Source organism: Mesocricetus auratus, unplaced genomic scaffold (assembly GCF_017639785.1).
Source record: "Mesocricetus auratus isolate SY011 unplaced genomic scaffold, BCM_Maur_2.0 Super-Scaffold_100010, whole genome shotgun sequence".
Taxonomy (NCBI): domain Eukaryota; kingdom Metazoa; phylum Chordata; class Mammalia; order Rodentia; family Cricetidae; genus Mesocricetus; species Mesocricetus auratus.
The window spans coordinates 64,924,423-64,949,409 of NW_024429194.1; the positions used below are offsets into that span (position 1 = coordinate 64,924,423).

Genomic DNA, 24,987 nt, shown 5'->3' on the forward strand with positions numbered 1-24,987 from the left:
AGCCAGGAGCCACTGCTCACCGACTGCAGCTGAGTGGCAGGCGCTCTTGTTTACAAAACAGAATCTCTTTCATTTATACTTTAGAAAAGACTTTCATACTCTATTAGCTTACCTGTCAGAGCAACAGAGATTAATCATAGTCCTAATTTTGAAGGTATAAAACCCAAAGCTTTCAGGGCTAAGTCCCCATCACAAGTTAAACAACAGCAGAGACTCAAGACCCTAAACACAGTCTCTGGTCCTCAGAAACCCCAGGCTACTCTAAAGCCATCTCCTGAAATGCAAAGAGAAGTGCCAGCATGCCACAGGAAAAGGAGCCTTGATCCTGCTTCCCTGCCAGAGACATCAAAGTTGACAGTCTCTTCCCTAACAGCACACAGACACCTCCTTAGGGACCAAAGACAAGATTTCCTGATTCATCTGCAGTATAAACCTCAGCCAGTCTATCATGCCTCAGCTAATTCCCTGGATCTAAATGAGGTGGACATCAGGCTTTCTTCCTTCTTTAGCTGTCCTCGCCTCCAGGCTTCTTCAGCCTGCATTTGCTGCTTCCAAACAGGCACAGATGTCAGGAGCAAACCCACACACGGCATTCTGTGCCCTGTGTTTTGTGGCGAGCAATGGGTTTGGTAGAGGAAGGGGCTGAGACACCGAATAAGGCTTATCTGGGCTTCAATATCAGTGTCTGCTTGACCACTTGGAATAAAAAGTGCTATAACCCACAATGGAGAAGACTGTCTCTGCCTGTCCCCAAAGACACACTCAAGTGTAGACACTACATACCCACCAGGCTGAGGACACCCTGGAAATGAGGACACACCCTATTGGCCTTAGGAAAATGGGAGAGAAGACCATGGGGTTGGGAAGCAGAGGGGTTCCGTCTAGATGCTGACCTTGTATTAGCAGCACTGCAATCCTGGCATTTCCCTAACGTGTACAGAGTAGCTAATGAACCTTAGAGGACTGTTATAAAGGCTGAGGGGACACAAGCAAAGCCCCCTGTACACCCTGACATGGGAGAAGGCACTGGGGACAGTGGCTCCCCGCCTCTCTTCTTGTGACTCTCAGTCCTACAAAGTAGGGCACACAGCAGGTATTCAGAACACAGTGGGATTGGAAAGCTGCTTCCTCAAGGTGGGCCGACTGCACGGCTGCCCAGAGCATCTGCAGCACTGTGGAGGGAATCCTGCAGCAAGCTCTGTGGTATTTGGGGACTTACCTGAAGCTGCTATTTTTGCCAGGACTACTTAGCAACTTTCTGCTCTCCAGGGGGAACTTATCACCCCCTATGTCCAACATCTTCTCAGCCTCCTGGAAGAAAAGAGGGCCTTATTATTGTCAGGTCCAAAGGAAACTCCTACTCCCCAAACTCCAAAAGGCAGTGCACATGGTCAGAAATGAGTCTAGGCTCAACTCGAGCTGGACTGCTAAAAGCCTACAGCCAGCATTTCAGGAACCCCACCCACTGCCCCAACACACGCCACTCTCTTCTCTGGCAGGTAGCCCTGGCCATATCCAGGGTGCTTCTTTTTCTCTCTGCTCTGCACTCTTCAAAATGCCCCTGAATGTTGTCTCTAATTTTACCTACACGAAAACCTCACATTCGTGCAATTAGGTCCTTCCATGGGTTTGACTTCTCACAAGAGTGAGGCATCAAATCATAGTACATATGGAGCAGTATTGAAAAACAATGGCCTGAATAGAACCCTCTACAGCAGTGGTTCTCAACCTGTCGGTTGTGACCCCTTTGGGGGTTGCATAACAGATATCCTGCATATCAGATATTTACATTATGTTCATAACAGTAGCAAAATTATAGTTATGAATTGGCAACAAAAATAATTTTATGGTTGGGGTCAACACAACATGAGGAACTGTATTAAAAGGTCGCAGCATTAGGAAAATTGAGAACCACTGTTCTAGAGACAGTGACCAACTACTAAGACCACAGGGGACAGGGACGGAAGAACATGTCCATTTTGCCAAAGATAACAATTAGCAAGAACTGCCTGATGAGAGAGACAACGCCCTACTGTCCAAGATCCAACTTCCTAGCAGAAAGAAAAGAAGAGAATCCTAAAGGGATTCAAAGTGGAAATCAGCCAATTAAAACATATGCTCTTTTGTCATATCCTGATCCAAAAAAACAAGTTGTTACAATAGTGACAGGAAACCTGGGAAGATGGCTGAGGTGGAAAGTGTTGTAGCACAAGCTTGAAGACCTGAGTTCGGATTACCAGGCCGCACATACAAAGCAAAGCATGGCAGCAATCCCTAACCCTGGCACTAGGGAGGCAGAGACAGGGGGACTGCAGGCTGCTGGTCAGCTGACTAGCTCAATCATGAGCTCTGGGTTCAGCCAGAGACCATAGTTCTACAAATAGGGCAGGAAGCAATTAGGTGAGACACCTGTGCTTAACACACACACACACACACACACACACACACACACACACACACACACACAGTTCTACAAATAGGGCAGGAAGCAATTAAGTGAGACACCTGTGTTTCACACACACACACAATAATATGAAAACTGGGGAAGGAGTTTTCTTATTTTTACAATATACTTAAAATGTTTCATATTAAAATATTTATTTAAAAATTATGCCAACACAAAAAGATTAGGAGTTTAAGGCTAGCCTGGGTTATATAGTGAGGTTCTATCTTACTAATAAAATAAAAAAAATAAATGACTCCTTAAAAGATAATGCCACTCACTTAAAGAGGGAAAAATTAATCTACAAACATGCTTAAAGTGTAACAACAATAAAACTTAAAAGAACTAAACATTTTAACAAAAGAAGTTTAAATTTTAATAATTCAATGAATAACACTTTATTGAATAATATTCAATTATACTTTAATTTTCTTTTTTGTGCTAATAATTGTATTTATTCAAAACATCTATTCATTCATTTATCTATTTATGTATTTGTGTGTGGGAGGGTCTGAGTGTGACACTGCGCATGTGGAAGCCTGAGGACAACTTTGGGGACTCAGTTCTTCCCTGCATCATGTAGGTCCCCAGGACTGAACTCAGGTCTATTAGACTTGGCAACAGGTGCCTTTCCCTGCAGAGTCACTTGTAGCCTGATTATTTTATAGAAGCCTACGTAAAACATTTTTGTCTATATTGCTGGAATATCCTCAGGATATGTTTTAAAAATTAGAGTTCCCAGGTCAAATGGCATAAACATTTTTCTTTCTGATACAGGGTCCAAGCTGTCCCCCTGCCTCAGCCTCCCAAGTGCTGGGAATATAAGTATGTGCCAGCCACAGCACCTAGCTTAAGAGGATACATATATGCATTTGTGTATGTGCTCATGTGTGTACTTACACATGCTCACCATGTGTGTATGCTGTGTGGGGGGTGTGCTTTGCCTGTATGTACATATTTACATCATGTGGTTGCCTGGTGCACAAAGAGGCCAGAATCGGGTGTTGGGTCCCTGGAACTGGAGTGACAGACACGTGAGCGGCCATGTGGAAGCTGGGAACCACACTTGGACCCTCTGGAAAAGTAGCCAGTGCTACACACCATGAGCATCTCTCCAGCCCTGGCACATGTAAATTAAGACTCGACTTTAAGCTGTTCTCTAGAGAGATATCTCCAGTTCACACCGGCACACTCAGTGTGCGGCCCATTCCAACCACGGTGTTAAAGGGGTTAGTTCTTACCGACTTAAGCTTTGTTGACACTTGACAAGTGAAAAAAATATTCTCAGCCAGGGATGGTGGCACAACAGCTAGGAGGAACACAGGTTTTTTTCCCATTGCTTTTGTATTTAATAATTTAGTTTATTTAACAACATAAGATTTTTTAAATTCAAACATTAGACATTAGAAAATTTTATTTTAAAATATAGTTGAAAAAGATGGCAGTGTCTACTGAGTGACAGGGTCTCTCCAGGCCAGCTAGCAGCAGGAAAATACTTATGCATGTATGTATGTATTTATGTATATATGTATGTATATGTGGATAGATAGATAGATAGATAGATAGATAGACAGACAGATAGACAGACAGACAGATAGAGAGCAGTTGGAAGGACACTCTTTGGGGCCTTTCATTTCTTGGCCTGATATTTTCCTCTGGCCACACATCCTTTCTGTGCATATTCAGGCCATGACTCACAGGCCATTGTGCAGATGGCAAGGTGCCAACTGCTGAGGGCGATGAAGGACAGAAAGCGCCTCACAAGCTGCGTTTGCACGGTGCCAACTACAGCACCATCTGTAATTAGGTGTACAGCCAATACTCTCAGAAATAATGGGTTTTATACGCTTGTCAAACCAGATCTTCTGGAAGAAAAGGAGCCTCTGGATCTGAGACTCACAGAGTGCATGTTCATATTCTGTTGTGATCTGAGACTCACAGAGTGCGTGTCCATATTCTGGTGTGATCTGAGACTTACAGAGTGCATGTTCATATTCTGTTGTGATCTGAGACTCACAGAGTCCAAGTCCATATTCTAGTGTGATCTGAGACTCACAGAGTGCGTGTCCATATTCTGGTGTGATCTGAGACTCACAGAGTGCGTGTCCATATTCTGGTGTGATCTGAGACTCACAGAGTGTGTGTCCATATTCTGGTGTGATCTGAGACTCACAGAGTGTGTGTCCATATTCTGGTGTGATCTGAGACTCACAGAGTGTGTGTCCATATTCTGTTGTGATCTGAGACTCACAGAGTGTGTGTCCATATTCTGTTGTGATCTGAGACTCACAGAGTGCGTGTCCATATTCTAGTGTGATCTGAGACTCACAGAGTGCGTGTCCATATTCTGGTGTGATCTGAGACTCACAGAGTGTGTGTCCATATTCTGGTGTGATCCTGGGGTCAAATCAAAGGGGGTAACAACCAATAACCAATTCCAAACATGAAGGGCAGACAGGGCCAGAACCCCTTAACCCTTCTGCAGCTTGGGGTAACATTCAGCCCCTCAGCGACCCTCAGGATCCCAGACGTGCTGCCTTTGCACACAGCCCTCCCTCCCTCCTTCCCTTCTGGAAGCCAAGGCCCTGAAAAATAAGTCTGGAGCACAAGAAGGCTCTACCTCCTCCTCCTTAGCCTTCTTCTTGGCATCATCCAGCTTCTTCTTTTTGCTTTCAGGCATGAGGTCATCCAGCCAACTCAGCTCACGCTTAGAGAAGCAGAGATCCATGACTTTCCTGACGAAGACCAAGGCCAGGACCTGACGAGAAGGAAGGGCGGTAAAGGGGATTTGCCGCGAGCTGTAAAGCAAACGACTTTCAGAACTGGACTCCTGAGGATCACAGCAGTAGTCACTCACTGTGGGCTGCTGGCATCCAGCCTGGGGCTTTTTACATAATTTATTTTTAAGCTTTTATATATTCCTAAAATATATGTTTTTATGTGTACTATGTATTTATTTATGCGTGTGTACTAACTGTGTGACTGCCTGGTGCCCATGGAGGTCAGAGAGGGCATCAGTTCCCCAGGAACTCACATTTAATCCACAACATAAATGAACAGAGCATCCACTTATTCAAACTTAAGGAAATTCTGGCTCATGAGAAATCATGGACACAAGGAAATACACCAATGTCACATGATCACCTAGGGTAGCAGAAGTCACAGAGATGGACAACAGAACTGTGGGTGCTTGCAGGTTTGCAGGAAGGGAGAAAGAGGAGTAGCAGTTTAGTGAGTCTGGAGTTTCTGTTTTGCAGGACAAAGGTGTAGAAATAGATAGTGATGCTGGTACCTCAACAATGTTCTGGATCCCACTGACCCACAGAAATGGTAAACACACGCTGGGCGGTGGTGGCGCACACCTTTAATCCCAGCACACGGGAGGCAGAGGCAGGCGGATCTCTGTGAGTTCCAGGACAGCCAGGGCTACACAGAGAAACCTCGTGGGGGTGGAGGGGGGGGCCCTTACCATCATCGGGAAAACAATGGCAGCGGGCGAAGCCTTGATGACCCACAGCAGGACAAGGCAGGTGAGCTGGATGAGGGTGAAGAGGTGCACTTTGCGCAGTGGCACGTGCCGCAGGTAGATGAAATCCGGTTGGTGTTTGGCAGGCATCCCAAAGAGCTTCAGACGATCAAAGAACTGGGAGAAAGAACACACACTGGCTCTGGGAGGCCTCCGGGCTAAGGGGCCTCAAGCCCATTCGTAACCCCGCGCCATCTGCTCTGCATGGTGCTAGTGTGGGTTCTACTGAGAGAAATGGGAACTGGGTCTCTAAGACAACAGTTAGTAAGTGGCAGACATAAAACTACCTTTTCTAATTCCAGGTGCAAATTTCTCCCCCCACCCCACCCCTACATTGCAACCGAAGAGAACATTCCCAGGGTGGGTAAACACAAGCCAACCGCGTCTTTGTGCATACTATCAAAAGCAAGTTCACCCACGAGTGGTTGCACGGACATATCACTACAGGCTGGGGCAAAAGGACAGGCAAGAGTTTGAGGCCGGCCTGGGCTACACAGGGGGCTCCAAGTCAAACTGAGCTACAGAATAAGACACTCTTTCAAGGAACAAATTCTCTCTCCCCAAATCTCTAAGTTCCCAAACCCCAACTCTTCACTTGTTCTTTGAAAGATTTGAAACCACTTATTGACAAGATCAAAAGAGACCTTCAAATGCTGGATACAGGAATTATGGTATTGTGGGGCCAGTGAGAGGGTTTAGGAGAAGTGCTGGTACACAAGCCTGATGACCCGAGTTCAAATCCTGGGACCCATATAAATGTGGAAGGACCAAAACAGCCACACAGTTGGACCACAACATGCATGTTGTAGCACATGTGCCCACACATACCACCCGCCCCACACATGTACACACGTGCACACATACACACCACCACCACCCTCATGCCATGTCAAGCATGTGGAGGTCAGAGGACTACTTAAGGCAGCTGGCTTTCTTCTCTCACCATAGGTTCCAAGGATGTAACTCGGATTGTCAGGCTTGGTAGTGAGCACCTTACAGGTTTGGTAGTAAGCACCTTACAGACTTGGTAGCGAGCACCTTGCAGGCTTGGTAATAAGCACCTTACAGGCTTGGTGGTAAGCACCTTACAGGCTTGGTAGTGAGCATCTTACAGGCTTGGTAGTGAGCACCTTACAGGCTTGGTAGCGAGCACCTTACAGGCTTGGTAGTGAGCATCTTACAGGCTTGGTAGTGAGCACCTTACAGGCTTGGTAGCGAGCACCTTACAGGCTTGGTAGTGAGCACCTTACAGGCTTGGTAGTAAGCACCTTACAGGCTTGGTAGCGAGCACCTTTCCTGTCGAACCATCTCGGTGTCTTTTTGGTTCTCAACTGATGTTTCAGGTCTAGGTCTACAGGAATTTGGCAAAGTGTGCCTGGTCTGATGCCAAATAACCACTGAATAAGAATGGCTAGAACAATGACATCAAGCCATGTTATTCTGGAAGTCAATACTCTCAGGCCCTCATGACCTTATTTTGAACCCCATATCTGAAGGCGTTTCTTGGCCAGACAGCAAGACCGGGAAGTCTCAGGAACTGGCTGTGCCTCCCTTGGGGAATTGTGCCTCTCTGGTCAAGACAAGTGAACACAGAGCAAGAGACATGTGTAGCAGAAACACACAATACCTGGATTCCTTGTAGAGAAGAGACTCCCATGTAGAGGAAAACTCCATAGAGCACTGGCATCGGGATAAACTGCAGACAAGGACACAAGACAAAAAAAAAATGGCATACCAACAGAGCTTAAGTCTATCTTTTTTTTTTTTGAGACAGGGTCTTACTGTGTAGCCTTGGCTGGCTTAGAACTCAATATGTAGACAAGGCTGGCCTTGAACTCATGGACACCTGCCCATCTTTGCCTCCTGAGTGTTTAGATTAAAGGGTATGTGCCAACATGTACCATCTATATAAACTTTTAAATTTGAAAATGAAACCTAGTCACAGACTGTTTCATAAGCCTCTCTTCCAGTTAAAGTAGAAAAAAGGATAAGCTGGGGATGATCAAAATCATTTTATCTTGAAATGAAATTGTTACCCAAGGTAAGTCATGGTCTCATGTCTCCTCCAGCCTCTCCCCCTTCCAGCCTTCCTCCTCCCTAGATATGAGTACACAGATAGAGACACACGCACACTCATGGTCATGTGCACACACACATGTACACACATGCACACACACTCATGGTCATGTGAGCACACACATGACACACATGCACACACACTCATGGTCATGTGAGCACACACACATGACACACATGCACACACACTCATGGTCATGTGAGCACACACACATGACACACATGCACACACACTCATGGTCATGTGAGCACACACACATGACACACATGCACACACACTCATGGTCATGTGAGCACACACACATGACACACATGCACACACACTCATGGTCATGTGAGCACACGTATACTTGCACACATTCACAGTCATGTACACATACACATACTCGTGGTCATATGCACACACACATATATACATGTACACATTTGTGGTCATGTGCACACACATGCGTCACATGCGACATACACACTTGTCAAGTACACACACGTGCATACACACTCACGATCATGTGCACACACATATTCACACACATCTATCATGCGCACACACATGTATACTTGCATACATTCATAGTCATGTACACATACTTACATACATTCAAGGTCATGTGCACATACACATATATACATGCACATACTTGTGGTCATGTGCACACATGCATACACATGTACATATACACTTGTCCTATACACACACATGCATACACACTTGTGGTCAAGGGCAAACACACTCACACACACACACACACTTCACTGACATAATTTAAATCTTCTATATTCATCATCACTTCCTTAGGAACTCAGAGTATTTTGACACAAATTTTTTAAAAATTCATTTTTCTGACCTAAGACTTGAGGGCATCAGAGAAGAAACTAGTTGAGAACATGCTGTCATATTGTAGGCTTTCGTTGTTGTTGCTGTTGTTTGTTTTTTCGAGACAGGGTTTCTCTGTAGCTTTGGAGCCTCTCCCGGCACTCGCTCTGTAGACCACGCTGTCCTCGAACTCACAAGATCTGCCTGCTTCTGCCTCTCAGGTTCTGGGATTAAAGGTGTGCACCACCACTGCCCAATTTATATTGTGTATGTATTTTTTAAGTGGTGGGCACATCCCGTGAATGTGGCTTTCCTGTCACATCATGTCTTAGAAAGCTGGCCTTGAAATTGCTGTGTGCAGAAGGAAGGTCTTACACTTCTGATTTCCTTGCCTCTATCCATTTCACCATCCCACCATCCACGTCACCACCCTGCCTGGCTGCTGTGGTGCTGAAGATCAAATCCAGAGCCTGACACCTCGACACAGTGTTCTACATCCCTAGTCCCTCAGCTTGCTTTTATCCTGGTCTAGAGAACAACAGAACTCCCTCAGAGTTACAAAGTCCACATTGGATTTAACATTGCCCTAACTCTAGAGCAACTAGACATCCCAGTCTGCAGTACTGCTGGATAGTGTCTGTGCCCCTGAGTCTTCATTGCCTGACATAACTTAAGAGTCACCTGGAAAGAGGAAATTCCAGTGAAGAACGGCCATGGGCACATCTGAGGGAGACTGTCTTCATTAATGATTACTGGAGGAGCCCACTGTGGGCAGTGCCAACCCTAGGCAGTGGGGCCAATTGTATAAGACAGTCAGCTGGGTATGTGCCAGAGCATGAGTCAGTATACAGTGTTCCTGCAGTGTCTACTTCAGTTCCTGACCCAACTGTCCTTCATGATGGACTGTTACCTGCAAGTGGAAGGTGAAATAAGCCCTTTCCTCCCCAAGTTGCTTTTAGCCATGGTCTTTATAAAAAAAAAATAAAAATACTAAAACAATATCTATGCTAGTAATCAAGAGGCAGAGGCAGTAGGACTGCCACAAGTTCAAGGCCAGCCTAGTCTACATAGTGAGTTTTAGCCATCCAGGGCCATATAAGACCCATCTCAAAAACAAAAACCCAGGAGTAAGAAGGACTAGGGACATAGCTCAACAACACAGAGCTTGCTTTGCATGCAGAAGGCCCTGGTTGGACCTCCAACATGAAGGAAGCTATTCAAAGAAGAGCAAATGGCAAGGCAGTGGTCTGTCAGAGGACTTACCACATTTTATAATTACCATGTTTGTTTCTTACCCACAAGAATAAATTCTTCCAGGGCAGGGATCTGCACATGTATATATCGGAGTCACTGTAACGAGTGATTACCTTTAAGACAGTCGTCATGAAGACTGAGCAGCCCATCAGCACAAAGATCATAAGGCCTGTAACTCTCTGCTCTCGGATGCCTAAGAACTTAGGCTGTTCCCCCGGAGCAGAGCACTCAGACTCCAGTTTGAGGCTATTCACATGTGTGATGGACAGGACGGTTGCAGCCACAAACCAAGGCAGGCCCATGATGGAGCAAACACCCAGCATGACAGCCACCATCAGCAGGTCCAGGTGGTAGCCACAGCCTTTCTGTGGGGAAACAGTCACTGATAGTGAGCGAAAGGCTTCAGGCTAAAAGCTAGGAGTCTAAGGGGGAAGGGTTCAGAGAATGCTCACAACCCTCCCAGTTAGGAGGGAACACAGAAGAAAAGCTTGTCCTATACATACGCCAATATCTGTTCTTTATACTGTTGCCTCAGCTTCCTCTGCTTGAATCTCACACATTCAAAACTCAGCCCTTCCCTGGAAGGGCAGCAGGAAGCAAGCCATGTGGTGACCGTCCTAGATACTACAGAGCAACGTTTTCATTGAGTTCCTGGACACCACCCCATTGTCAAATCTGTATTTTGCCACAGAGATGGGAGGTACGTGGCATCTCACTAATACCTGAGTTACAACTAACCCTAGTCTCATTAATCCTAAACTCAAGATTCATCTTGAAGCCTCACACTAGACCTCAGTGGGAGGATTCCTGCCTCTGGGAAACAAAGGCCCACAGCCCTGAGTCGAGCCTTAGGAGGAAAGCTGTCTAGAGTTGATTCAGAACATGTAGCTATCTAGCAGGGCCTCTGACCACCCACCTCTACAGTCTGAGAGGAGAGTAATGGAGCCCAGGCTCCTCCCACATCATGTCACATACTCCACTCCAGTCTCATCTCCAGCCAACCTTTGTTATGAATGGACAAACAATGACAAGCCCTTGTGAGACTCTATTCAGCTCAGCCCCTGGTACAGCCAGGCTTATCCTGAAGTAAAAAGCCTTCCAGGCTGGAAGCTCTGCTTTACCTTGAGCTTATGCTCCTTCCTATTAATGATGACAGCGGTGATCTGCTGGTCCATGAATATCAAGATAGTACACAGGAGAGCTGGGATAATTGCCGCTAGCACAGTCCACCAGGGGTTGGGGCCAAGGGGGCTGATAAACCATCCTCGATCATCCCGTGTTGGCTAAGAGATAAAACAAGCTGAATTTTCGTATCTTAACTCGGAGATTAGGGCAAAACAAATCAAGCTGAATCATTATTCTACTTTTCCTTTTGTTCTCATCGGAATGGAAATCCTTAGGAAAACAAAACAAAACATGAAATACAGCAACCCCTGAGGAAATCTCTGCCCTTTTTCTCCAAATCCCCCCTAGCAGTCAATCATCACTTATCAGCTTCCTGTGGAATATCCATTAATCCTACATGGCCTTCCATTTATTCCCCAAGTCCCCAAGAGCAGAGAAAGCAACTTTACCTCAATGTCAGCCCAAGTAAATATGTTAGTAACTAAATCTGTTGTTTAAAACAAAGTGACTTCCTGAGACAAATATACATAACACAGATGATCCTCGCAGGAGCCACAGACTGTCTGAAGTACAAACAGAAGCCAAGTGGGCCCAAGTTACTCAGATTCTTGGGCTGAGAGCAGATTATCCCATGAGCCTCATCAGTGGTGAAGCAGGAGCCCAGGAACTGGAGACTTAGGAGTCCCCAGGCTTGGGATGCTGACCTAGGACCCTCTTTGACGGCTTTATATGCTATTTGTTCAAACTCTCAAACCCACTCTTGGGGCACTCTAAGAAAATGGTGCAGGAGGATAAAAGGCTATCACCCAGAATGACCCCAAACTCAGCAAATAAAGAGAGATTGCTGTATCTGAAGCATTTGGTTGCTACATTAGTTACAACACTTGGGCTAAAGAACTCTCCAATAAGCAGGGTGTTGGTGGCACACACCTTTAATCCCAGCACTCGGGAGGCAGAGGCAAGTGGATCTCTGTGAGTTCGAGGCCAGCCTGGTCTACAGAGTGAGTTCCAGGACAGCCTCCAAAACAATACAAAGAAACCCTGTCTCAAAAAAACCAAAAAAAAAAAAAAAAAACCTCTTCAATAATACTGGCAAGTCCTGAATTTTGAACTGGTTAGAACTGGTTAAATAAATTGTAAAAGCTTTAGAACCTGTTTCCATTATAAGACTATGTAGTTAGTTATAGGTAGCAGTTAAGTTCTCAGGCCAACACAGAAACTTACTAACACATTAATGATACTGTAAGCAGTCTCATAGCCAGGCCTGCTATGTTCATTCTATATTTGCAGACTCAATCAACTGCAGATTAGAGACATTGGGGAGATGCCTCTATGTTAGACACATACAGATGTTGATCATTGTTCTCCAAACACTACAGTAGGACAGCTTTACACTGCTGTGGGTAAAGTGGTCTACAGATGTTTTAAGTCCGGAGGAGCTCGGACAGAGGTTGGATGCAAATACAGCATTTCCTGTATGGAGTGGAGCGTCTGTACCCCTGGGTCCTAGAACTTCAGTGTGGCCTTGGGAGCAAGGACTGGCTTGTTAAGGAGAGAAGGCGGAGACCGCTTCCTCTCTGCTTTCTAAGTTGTCTGCACCGGCCATGTTTCCTTGGATCTTCTACTTCCCTCTCTGTCTTCCCCTGCCTCCCAAAGGTCCCAGAAATCAACTCATGTCTTAAGCCTGTGTGTACCTCAGAACTTTCCCAAGGGTTGCTTCATGCTCCAAATTTGCCCATTTTTATACAAAATCCATTTGTCCTGCAGCCAGCTAGGTATTAGAGAGAAAGCTGATGGTGTCCATTCATACAGGGATAAGAACAGCAGGCTCTGGGAGGTGTTATACTTACAGAGGATGTCTCTTAACCCATCCAACATTTTAGCAAGCTTAACATTGAACAGATGAAATAGAAAAAAATATATATATAGTGTCTCCTTACGATTACTGTGAAGATAGCGAGGAAGACGGCGAGTCACTCACCATGGAGCATCCCTGCCTGGCCTAAAACCCGCTCTGTAGACCAGGCTGGCCTCAGACTCACAGAGATCTACCTGCCTCTGCCTCCCGAGTGCTGGGATTAAAGGTATATGCTATGGAGCAACAAGGGCTACCACCACCGCTGTCTGTCTTCCTGCCATCCTCAGCCCCCCTATTCTGTTGTCTTCTGAAGTAGATGAGCATATCCAGGCTTTCTGTCCTCTCCACCATTGCAATGAGGGTCTATGGAGTTAACTAAACTCAGCCCTCCAGTCTCGTCTACTTATAACCCTTGCACTGAAATAGATCTGGGATCCCAGTGATTGATCATTATTTTAGTTTGCATGTAAGTTTTTAAAATACTATGGGTTATAAATAAACAAACAATTGAAGAGATGTCCTGATGGCTCAGCAGAAGCCCTGAACTCCAAACAAGATCTTCTTAGGTCTTAGGTCATTTCTACTCTTCCCAGTTCCTTCAGGCTGCAGCTCTGTGAAGGTGGCATCACCCAAGTGTGCTCCCAGGGCCCACGCCTCCACACCAGCACACTGTTATGTAAATGGGCACTTTCCATTCATCTACAGCTGAGCAGGTCATGTATTCGTATCCGTTATAGTGGAAGTTCCACCAAGTCCCACACACCATCTCTCTCCAAACCTTGCTGCATCTCAGAAAGCCCACCAAATGATGACGCCTCCCCAAGAGATGCTCAAGACCACTCCCACAGGGTATTTAAACTGCCTTCCCAAAAATAAACTTGTGGTTTTCTGGTCTCTCTTTCCTGTCTCCTCTCTGGGAGGCTGGAAGGCCATCCGGGAGCATTGCATCCATTAAACGTGGGTTTTTTCTAATTTGGTTTGATTTGGTCTGATCTGGATTGCTGCATCGGCAGAGAGGCTTATCAGGGTGTAACACCTTTTCAGTATTCATAATAACACACATTAAATTTTGCTTACTGAACCTCTGAGATCAACTTCAAATCAGCCTGCACTGAGGCACCAAGCTCCCAAGACCCACCTACCTTGAACACACTGGGGACCTGAAGCTTTGGTGATGGGACTCCAATCAAAAAGTCAACGATCACCATCGTGAAGATGGTGAGGAAGACGGCAAAGTCACTCACCATGGAGCGCACCTGACACAAGAAAAAAATCACAGCAGTTAATACAGCAAAGGCGGAAGCACCCGGAAGAGCTACCATTTCTCAGAAAGATGTTTTGCAGCTAAGCTAATACAAGACTATTTAAAAAGACTATTTTAGTATACTCAAATGCCCACAGTGTGTGTGCATGTAATATGGAACAACACACTCAAATGCTCACAGTCTGAGTGTAATATTGAACAACAAACCTCTGACAGAGTCTCTAAAGAGCAGTTTGGGGTGCACAGGCCCAGGCTCAGATTCCGGGTCTAGCCGAGGTCATCTGTGCAAGCCCAGATCTCAGATCTGCACCTTCTTGTTTCCACATCCTGGATCTGATCCATCCACAAAGCCTGTTAGCCAACCTTCAGAACATGCCAGAATCTAAGCACGACTCGTCACCAGAGCTGTGCCACACTCAGCCACAGTCACTGCCATCTCTCACTGGGGTAACCGCTCACCTTGGCCCTCCAATGTTCCTGAACACAGCTTCTGGGGTTATAACTTAAAAGCTGGGTTGAATCATGTTCTTCTAGCAAAACCCCGAGAGGCCTCCTTGTTTCACTAAGTTCAAACCCAAAGCGCCCTCCTCCCTGTAAAGTCCACAGAGCCGCCGGTGCTGCCCCTCCCGCTCACGATGCTCCCTACCCTTGCTTTCTTTAGCATTATTCTTTCATGCACCGGCCAGGCTCACTCCATCTCTGCGTCTTTGAACTGCTCATCCCCTGACTATGTTTCTGCCAAGCGACTTCGGGTAACTCAGGTCCCCTGCAGCTTAACTCAAACACAGCCTTCTTTCTGAGATTTTCCTGTGATAGGACAAAGAGACGGGGAATCTAAGGGGATGCTGGAAGGGACAGGGATTCCCACTCTGGATCCGAGGGCCGAGAGTGCTTGTCTTCCTGAAGATGTGGAGACAAGAGGGTCCTTACTCAGGACCTGAATGTCTGAAGCCTTGAGTCACTGAGTCAGCATTCCTCTGACCCATATATGTGCACATGTATGTAGAAAACTAGAGATCACCCTTGGGTACCACCCTTTAGAAACACCATCACCTCCTATGAGACAGGGAACATGGAGCTCACCAGTTAGGCTAGAGTGACTGCCAGCAAAGCCCCAGGGACAAGTCTCCCCCTCCCTACAGCTAGAGTCACATGTGCACCATGACACCGGGACTTTCTACCCTGGCTCATGCTTTTCACCACCACAGTCTCACACTTGCAAGGCACGCACTTTCTACTGATGAAACCATCTCCCAGAGACCTGTAAGCTTTTACTTATTTCAGCTTCAGTCCGCAACCCTTGCTGTAAACTGCACACACATAGCTGCCACTAAAAGCACCTAGGTGTCACTCTGCACTTAATTAAGACCATCAATGTGTCTTCAGTGTGTGCTGTCCTTTCCCTACGTGACCCTGTCTAAATACTTTGAGTAAACTCACCAAGCTTGTTCACTCCATCCTGTGTGAAAGTCTCTTCTGTGGTGTAGTCAAGGACTGGCTTTCACTGAAATTCCTCAGGCTAGTGGCTGTGTTGGACGGAGTCCCCAGCACAGCCGACATCACTTATGGTCCTACTAAAAACTTGCCATTGCCCCCAGCACTTCCTTCCTGCCTCATTTTTTTCAATAGCATTTATTTCTTCTGTGTGTGTGTGCGCGTGTGTATGCATGCATGCATGTGTATTATGTGTGGTGTATGTGCATGTTTGTGGTATGTGTGCATTTCTCTGTGTGTGTATTCATATGTGTGGTTTGTATGTGTGTGATGTTTGTGCATGCATGTTCATGTGTATACATGTGTGCATGTGTGTGTGGTATGTGTATATGTGCACATGTGTTTGTGTGTGTGTGTGTGTGCATGTGTGCACATGTGTATTCCCATCCATTTTAAGGCCTGTCCCAAGAGGACCACCCCATTTAGAGCTTAGATGAGCTTTACTGAAACATAGGGATGTGCGCCCTGGTCTCAGCTCCCCACAGAGAGGAGGTAAAACACCCTGCAACACACAGCATCACTGCTAACTTCACCTTGCTTTGATGCCTCAGATTTGCAGCACACTTTCCATGGTTTTATTCATCCCTGACTATCTTCTCTAAAGACTCATTCCCATACCTGTACCACGAAATGACCATGACCACCCTGGGCCCACATCGTCCTTCTGCCTCTGAATTTCCACAGCAGTGACTTCCCAGGAAGATGGTATCAACTGTCCCCTCGACTCTCCCTTCATATCCACCAGAAAATACTACTTTTGAGTTATTTTTTAAAGTATTAATTTATTTACTTATTCTGTGTGTATCTGCACACACTATGACACACATGGAGACAGAGGACAACCTGTATGTCCCAGGGATTGAACTCAGGTCATCAGACTTGGCAGCAATGGTCTTTACCCACTGACCCATTTCACTGGCCCTACAGATATCTTTAACTTCGTGTCCCCCACAGCACTTACTCAGGTTTGCGCAACTGGTGGCATCTAACAGCCACTTGTTAAATATTTGTCCAGATAGGAAACGGTTGTGAATTTATTTAATATGCTGCTTCCCCTCAGCTACTCTGCAGGCTCACTAAGGCCTAAGAATGAGTTTCAGTCATGGATGTGTATACGGTAAGTAACCAACCAAGCCCCGACCTACAAATTCATGTACTCTGGCATCCATCTGTGCCTGAATGAGAGCCCTCACAGAAGCCATGGCCCATACAGCTGCTCAAACTCGGGCCTCTAAGTCTGCTCTGCCTGAACCGGCAGAAACCCTGCTCATCAGGGAAGGAATCCAAGTCAAGGTTCCTGCAGCCAGGAAGTTCATCTATGGCAGGAACCACATCTGGGGAGGGACTTTTGAGTCCTTTAAAGCACACAAGCCAATCTCTCCAGCAAGCTTGCTCTAGCTTTACATCCCCAGTGTCTCAGAATCCCGGACATGAGCTTGAATGGCATCCTGGACCTGAGATGTAACCTTAGAGAACATCAGTACCACCTTCCTGCGCTTTTCAATCAAAAAGGCTGTAAGCATCCTCACTCCATACCAAAAAGCTCTGAAAAGGCTGCCGAGCACTAGAAAAGCCTGCCCCGGTGCTGCCACTCATCAGGACAGCTGGTGCCCTCCATGCTGCCAATCTCTATAGCAGCATGGGGCTGAGAACCGGTTCTGTTGTTAGAATCCTAACACAAAAGTAACACATGAGCAGCTACCTACTCTGGTCGGGAAATAGCGGCTTGTCTTAAATGTCTTTAAGGTGCTTGAGAGGATGAAGGTGGTGAAGAAGAGGATACAGGACCAAAAGAGCACATCGGGAGTGTAGGGTCCGTGATGACCACACGCCGGTCCCACGAACTCTCCATGCATCTCCTGGCATTTCTGGAAGAAGAGGAACCCTGGGTTACAGAAGGCAGGCGCATGGGAACAAACAGCTGCTGCCTTCTGAGTTCGCCATGCACTGCCATCCCGAGCTTGCCGGGCACCACAGGCTACCAGCACTGTCTGCTTACCCACCATGCAGCTAGAGCCCTCACCAGCAGGTCCCTGTGAAGAACACCGGGTGGTCCTAACCAGTGCACTCAGACATGGAGTTAGACCTGCCTGGAACGAACACCTCTCCCGAGGCTCTGGGAAGAACTTAGGAGCTGATATTATTTTTTATTAGAGAGAACCTTTAAGACTGGTTATAAATATTTAGGTTTATAAAGCTTTCATGTTTGCTCTTTTAAAAAAGAATATTCATTTTTGTGAGTTTTTTTTCATGAAAACCAGCCATCATGTTTGCATAAAACACAAAAATGCAATAAAGCGAACACTGTCATTAGTAGAAAATTTTCTAAACGTTGTGGAGAGACTCTGATAAGAAATGAGCACACATGGATGGGAATTGCAGCACTTCAGAACACAAAAGTCATCTTAAATATCTTAGGGAGAGCCCACAGTGCTGGAGGGCATACACCATCACAAAAATATGCCAGTTTTTTCAATATGACTTATAAATAAAACGTAGCAATTTTAGCATGATAAAGGCAAAGAAATCTATATCAATATGATGAAACAGAGCTAATCAGTAACAGGCCCCACATAGTTACTGCTTATATGATCAAAATGGCCCTTTGTAACCCGTAACGGGTCTCTCAGTACTCTGATGACCTGAAACTATCATGTTTCCACCTCGGGCTCCCAAGGACTGGGACTACAGATGTGCTCGACATCTGGCTTAAGTGTAAATGCCAGCGTCCAGCATCTGAAAGTCCTACTGCTCTGCCTCCTTCTAGAAGTCCTTCACAGACCCGGTGGTCACAACAGAGGGCCTCTAGCCACGCCCAGACTTACACTGACAGTCAGGTTCGCCCAGTTCACTTCTGTAGTCACAATGTTGTGGTCCTTCCAGTACTGTAAAGTGTGGTTGTTTGGATTCTCTGGGAGTGTGCACCTGCAGCTAGGGAAAGAGGAAAACATCTCTAACGGAAGCAGCCAGCTAATTTAAAGTGTTCTTAGCCATAACCAGGTTAAAGGCTCTGTCGGAGCCTATCTCCTTTCTCATAGACTTCAGATCTTGGAGATGGGTCCTATTGGTTGAAGACAACTTACCAACACAACCATGCTCTGAATCTTTAGCTGGTCATGACTAAAGATGTGTTTAACTCAATCAGTATGTAGGTCTTGGATAAAATGGTATGGACAACCTATGCCTGGCATGTGATATGCCCAGAATAAGCCCGGGAGGTTCCTTGTTCAGTTTCTATCCTTTAAGATCTCGCTATGAGTCAATCTACACAGCGAGGAGGTCCTGATGCTGTACTCAATTCTCAACAACCTCCTTCAAGTCTCAATGCCTGACTCCCATGCCTGCCGTCATGCTTCTATTTAAACACTAGAAGCTCCTGGAGTGCATCTCCACTACACAGCATTTCCTGCCTACTGCAGCTGAGCTAGGCCTGGCTGCCCCCTGCCCCCCTTCCCCCTCCTCTCTCTCACCCATCCAGGTTAGACACAGTGTCCCGCAGGCCACCATGCTGCCTCCCAACCTCAGCATGCTTTGCATCAGTATGGTCAACTGACAGCCATTCTCACCACTTTTGCATCATCTGTGCATTTAGAAGACACACCTTTTATAACAGAATTGAAATCCAGATCTCAACAGAAGGACGCCTCAGAACTACACTTAGTTTTTTAAACAAAACAATCTCAGGGCTGGGAAGGTTGCTGAGTGGGCAAACCACTTGCTATAAAAGCCTGAGAACCTGAGTTTAAGTCTCTAGAATTAGCCACTTAGGATCACACCCAGGATGAAGGTGCAAGTGGAGACGCAGTACCTGGAACCTTGCAGGTCAGCTAGCTGGGAGCACAGTGCCAAACAACAGGGAGACTATGGCAAACAAAATGGCAGGTTGGTACAAAAAAGGGCAGTGATTTCCCCAGTGGTCTAACCATTGGCAAAAGGTCTGTGTTCATATAAATAACCCTCACCACCCAGCCTCATGTAAGTCACCCCAATTAAACTCGGTGGGTCTTACACACACATACACACGAACCACACACATGCACACATACATGAAGACACGAAAGGAGGAGGAGGGCTGGCGGGACAGAAGAAAGGATCGGCGGAAGGCGGCGGGATGGAGGAATGTCAGGGAAAGTAACTGGGGTGAACAGGATCAAGAGGCATTATGTACTCAAGTCCATGTATTACGCTGTCAACTATGATTACCATGCCCTGGTAGAGGGAACGTTCCCAGCTCTGTAAGTGAAAACAAAGGGGAGAGAGGCAGGGAAGGCGTACTTACTAGTAGAGGCTAAGGTGGTCCAGCTGGCTGTGCATGTGGATGGGGTAGGTCTCTGCCAGGTGGATCAGCTTTTCTATTGCTTCATAGATGAAAATAATGCAAATCAGGGAGGCAAACGCTTCTTCTGTGAAGCGAGTGATGTAGCAGACGAGGGAACTGGCATCAGTGGCCACAAGGACAATACACAGGAAGGCAGTCCACAGCCCGATGCAGGCTCGCAGGGAGAGGTATGAGAGGGCGTAGTCCCTGAAACACAGATGCTCATGAAGAAACATGGAGGGGAGGCACAGAGAGGCAAAAGGGACCCATGGCTGATTCGGCTCAGCTTATTCACAACGGCACTGCCACCCTTTGTCCCTAAGGCTGCACGGACTGTGCTCCTCAGAGAAGGCCCGGGACAGCCTGCTCCAGCTCTTCCTCCCTGGAGCTGTTTGCAGGGTGAAGACCAGAGAGCAGAGAAGGAAGGAAACACTGCATCGCATACTTCCGCCATCACTACCCAATGTGATTCCAAGTGTGGTCATGCAAGGAGAAGGCGGGGACGGCTCGGTCCCGTGTGTTTCCACTTCTAATACGAGGTGAGAAAAGAGTCTTACAGGATGGAAACTAGAGCACTGAGGCCCCACCGCCACCCACAAACAGAACATGAGGAAAGGACAGTAAGTTGTCCTAAAACATAAGAGTCTGAGTCAGTTAAGATATTTTTCTTAAAAATTAAAAAGTCCACCTGGGCATGGCAGGGTAGCCTGCAATCCAGCACTCAGGAGACCACAGTAAGAGCAATGTTAGTGCAAGGTCAGCCTGGGCTACACAAAGAGACCCTAGCTCAAAATAAATAAATAGAGCTGGAGAGCCCGCTCATGGTTAAGAGCACTGGCCGCAATTCTGGAGGACCTGGGTTTGGTTGCCAGCTCCCGAACGGTGACTCACAACTACCTGTAACTCCAGTTCCACCATATCCAACACCCTCTTCTGACTCCTATGGGCACTGCACATGCATGGTGCATAGACATACATGCAGGCAAAATGCCCACACACATAAACTAAATATGAACACATCTCAAAAACTGATAAATTTAAGACACTGAAGATGTAAAGACTTGGAGCAATGGTGAGGAGATGCTAAGCAGCTACGGGAGCTGTAAGAGGATGGCAGGCTGGAGGCGCCTGCCCGGGGGTTTGTGTGTCTGAGACTGTGTGCCTGCACAGGAGCTGGTGCTCAGCCTGAGCAGAGGCAGCCACACCCAGCAGCTGAAGGGGAAAACAACATCTTACTTGCAGAACTTGAACAGGATCTTCTCAAACACGAGCACTGGGCCGGTGCTGCCCAGGATGGTGAGGGGCTGCCCAGCAAACAAGGAGTAGGCGATCCCCGTCATGGACGCTCCAAACAAGGACTCAATTGCACTCTGAGGAAAGAGAAAGAATTCAGAGTCCGCAGCCGTACGCAGAGAAGAGCTGCCTTACCTACACTGACTTAGCTGCTACGTGTCTTGACAGTCATTTGCTTGTGTGTCTTCTAAGCAAGAGTGAGGGGTACACAGTGCCTAAGTTCTTGCTAACAAACGCCACTTTAATAATTCAGGTACCAAGCCATCTGCCACGATTTCTCAACTAAGTTTTTATCCTTCAGCTCAGTTCGATATTCAAAGGAATATAAAAGCACAGTGTCATTCACATGACATCCTATCCCACAGAGTCACCGATCCAGGCAACCAGCTACTGAAAGTGACATACAAGCAGAAGGGATATGAGTGGGAGGCAGGACTGGACTCCTCCATGTGCAGGATGCAAACCTGGGCCCCGACACAGGTCAGAAAACCCAGTCATTCAGGACGTAGGGTCCAGCCTCCTCAGCACTGCCTAGGTAAGGTACCCCCAAAGAACTTGGATGCTACCACAATGTTTTAAGTCTTGTTTTGGACCATTAGAAATGATGAAAAGTCCTTACTATACGTCCTTCAGTGGCTTCTCCAAGCAGTCCCCCAAAGGTGATAACAGGCGACATGCAGGCACAGTACAGGAACAGAAAGGAGGCCAGACACTGTAAGCTGAGTGCATCCCGGTAGTCACTCCAGTACCAGGGAGCCTTCCGTTTGATGTCCAGCACCAAGCCCCCAAACAGCCTGAAGAGACAGGGTGGATAGGCCTCGAACACAGTCCCTCTTCCGCAAGGGCACAGAGCACCACACATCTGAAAGAACTTCAGACGTGCTCAGTAATACTGTAGTTTCAACTTCACCCAAGCACATCTCTTTGGCACAGACAGACTCTATTATAACCCAGGGTATGACATATGGAAGAACTGAATAGGTACCGAGCATTAAAAAGTGAATTTAGGTATGCATATTTGCCCACATATCAACATTCAAAAAAGGAACAAGAAGGCAACTGTTAGCTTCCGTTTCAATTTCTAAGCTATTAGAGGAAACGTGAAAAGCAGCTCAGGTTACCAGTGTTGTTGAGGTATGAAGCCCTACTCATGCGCATTTCCACCCTGAGCAGCCCCCTGCCTCAGTCCCTGCGTAAGGACTGACTCAGGCACAAGGCCAGGCGCTGGAGCTGCAGCACGGAGCAAGACAAACGCAGCCCTTGCTCTCCAAGACCGACAGACTAGTGCAGGAGGCAGGCAATGCGTGGCGGTGGGTGCTGCGGCGGCACACGTTGGGGAGGGGCACTCAGCAGGGACTCAAGGAAGGACCAGGAGACAGCCAGGCGAGGCAGAGGGACCAGCAACGGGGACACCCCAGGGTGAGAACATGTGCTGGGTCCAAGGTGGCTAGCAGAGATCAACAGCACAAGGGCAAAAAACTAACCGACAAGGCGGGAGAAACAGAGTCACGGAGGCTGTGGATGGTTTTAAGGGATTGGCACTTAATCCTAATAGCATGTCAATCCATGCCAATCCATGTTAGTGATGGATTTTAAACCGTGGAGCATCAGCAACCAACATGCATTCTAGAACCACCACCTTGTGGCAGTGTGAAGGGAGCATGGATTGAGGTGAGGGGAAGCGGTCAGTTCAAGGGCTACTCAGAGGGAGAATCAGTAGGGCCCCATGGAAGCTTTAGGGCCCTTGCGGAGGAGGCCAGTGAAGAGAAATATGCACACTGAGGAGGAACACTGCCCTCAGCGAAGCCATTTCCTAAGTGGAGCCTTAGTACCACAGCGAAGCTACAAGACACAGCACTGGCTTCAGATGGATGGCGTGGGTGGGGGAAATAGGGAGGGCACTAATAAATGCAAACTCTAATTGAATCCTACATCAATAAATAAACTCCAGAAAGACGTTAATAATCTCCAGAAAAATGAACATGGGCTGAGCACTGGCTAATTTAAAGATGGTTAATCTTGTTAGACTTGAGATTGGCATAACTGTTTTTGTAGTGTCCTTATTAAATGAGATACATACTGAGGTATTTACAGGAAAAAAATGACATCCATGATTTAGTTTAACATAATCTAGAAAACAAAAGACAAGTGAGAGGAAATAAATGAAACAAAATTGGTAAAATGTTGGTAACAGCTGATAGATGTCTGGGGGACCATTATATAACTCTTTTTTTTACAAGTTTGAACAACAACAAACCCATTTTCTCTACTGGAGGGCAGTATGGCTGTCCCTTGCCTCTTCTCCTAAGAGCCTAGGGAACTGTGAAGAGGTTGGAACCTACCCTCAGGAGACAAGCCAGCCAATCCTGCTCTGCTCAGCACCGGACTGAGGTGGAGAGTGGAGAAGGGGCCACGGGGTAGAAACTGCCCGCTCGCTGTTTTCCTCTGGCTATCGTGCCATTCCCCCATTTATACCAGTAACATCACCACCTGTCAGGAAAGCCAACCCTGGGACCCGCTTTAGCGCTGGCATGTACAGCAAACCAGCTCAGGCAAATGCGCTATCTCCAGAAGCCAGTCTAGACCACTAAAGGTCAGCCTTGGGGATTTAAAACAGAGTGCCATTTTGTCTTACTCTCTCTGCACACACAGACCCTGAGGGACCTTTGCAGCGGCAGTTATTAATCTGTGGTGTTCATTATTCAAGTGTTTCTGGGTCCTCCCTACAACAGTATTTTGCACCAGAAGCCTATAACCTTTCACAACAACCTCCATCAGAAGGGAAAGAATCTCATACATCTGCCCCACCGAGGCTCCTTGAGATGCTACCCCAATGGCCAGCCTCTGGCACAGGAGGAAAAAACAGATGGTTACATGAGGCAGAGGACATCCATCTAGCACTGCCTGAGACATGGGCACCAGGGTCGCACTGATGGCATGACTTAAAATTATGAATAATTTCTGATTGCTTCTTTTATTTTTGAGATAAGGTCTCTCTATTGCATAAGCCTGGCTGTCCTGGAACTCACTCTGTAAACCAGGCTTGCTTTGAACTCACAGAAATCCACTTGCCTCTGCCTCTGGAGTACTGGGATTAAAGGTGTGCACCAGCACCACTCAACTCTGATTACTTCTTTTGGAGTCAGCCCCATACCTCATTCATGCATAAAATCAGACCGGAATGCAGACATTAACTAGATATGGGTACTTCTCTTCATATTGGAACTTCCTTTCTCTTCAACACTGGCCTTGGCCTTGATGTTCAAGTGTTCAGGGGCAGGAGGCACACAGAGATAGGAATTTAAGTTTGGTGCAAGAACAGACTTACCCGTGTAGAGGGCTCACTAGGCTCTGGAACACTGACTTAGGGAACCCTTCCCTGGAGGGCTTTAGGGACAGGCCAGCCGTCTGTTTGTCTGGTGAGCTTTGAAAGAGACCTGTTTGAAGTGTGGGGGGGATCATCGAGACAGCAGCTCTGGATTTTTTTGTCATTAACCCTTCCCAAAAATTTGTACCCAAATA

The 24,987-nt window shown here is 46.8% G+C and overlaps 1 protein-coding gene across 1 annotated transcript in view; it reads right to left on the reverse strand.

Annotated features, from left to right (window-relative positions):
* The window catches only part of Slc4a8 (solute carrier family 4 member 8), a 64,665-nt gene that overhangs the window by 6,609 nt on the left and 33,069 nt on the right, over positions 1 to 24,987 (reverse strand). The window contains exons 12-23 of the mRNA XM_013111286.3: positions 22,085 to 22,259; positions 21,409 to 21,542; positions 20,134 to 20,379; positions 18,680 to 18,785; positions 17,561 to 17,722; positions 14,239 to 14,352; positions 11,235 to 11,396; positions 10,227 to 10,478; positions 7,597 to 7,665; positions 5,913 to 6,086; positions 5,064 to 5,201; positions 1,220 to 1,311 (exon numbers count right to left, since the gene is read on the reverse strand). Of these exons, the coding sequence (XP_012966740.1) occupies positions 1,220 to 1,311; positions 5,064 to 5,201; positions 5,913 to 6,086; positions 7,597 to 7,665; positions 10,227 to 10,478; positions 11,235 to 11,396; positions 14,239 to 14,352; positions 17,561 to 17,722; positions 18,680 to 18,785; positions 20,134 to 20,379; positions 21,409 to 21,542; positions 22,085 to 22,259 (1,824 nt within the window). The remainder of the gene's footprint in view (positions 1 to 1,219; positions 1,312 to 5,063; positions 5,202 to 5,912; positions 6,087 to 7,596; positions 7,666 to 10,226; positions 10,479 to 11,234; positions 11,397 to 14,238; positions 14,353 to 17,560; positions 17,723 to 18,679; positions 18,786 to 20,133; positions 20,380 to 21,408; positions 21,543 to 22,084; positions 22,260 to 24,987) is intronic.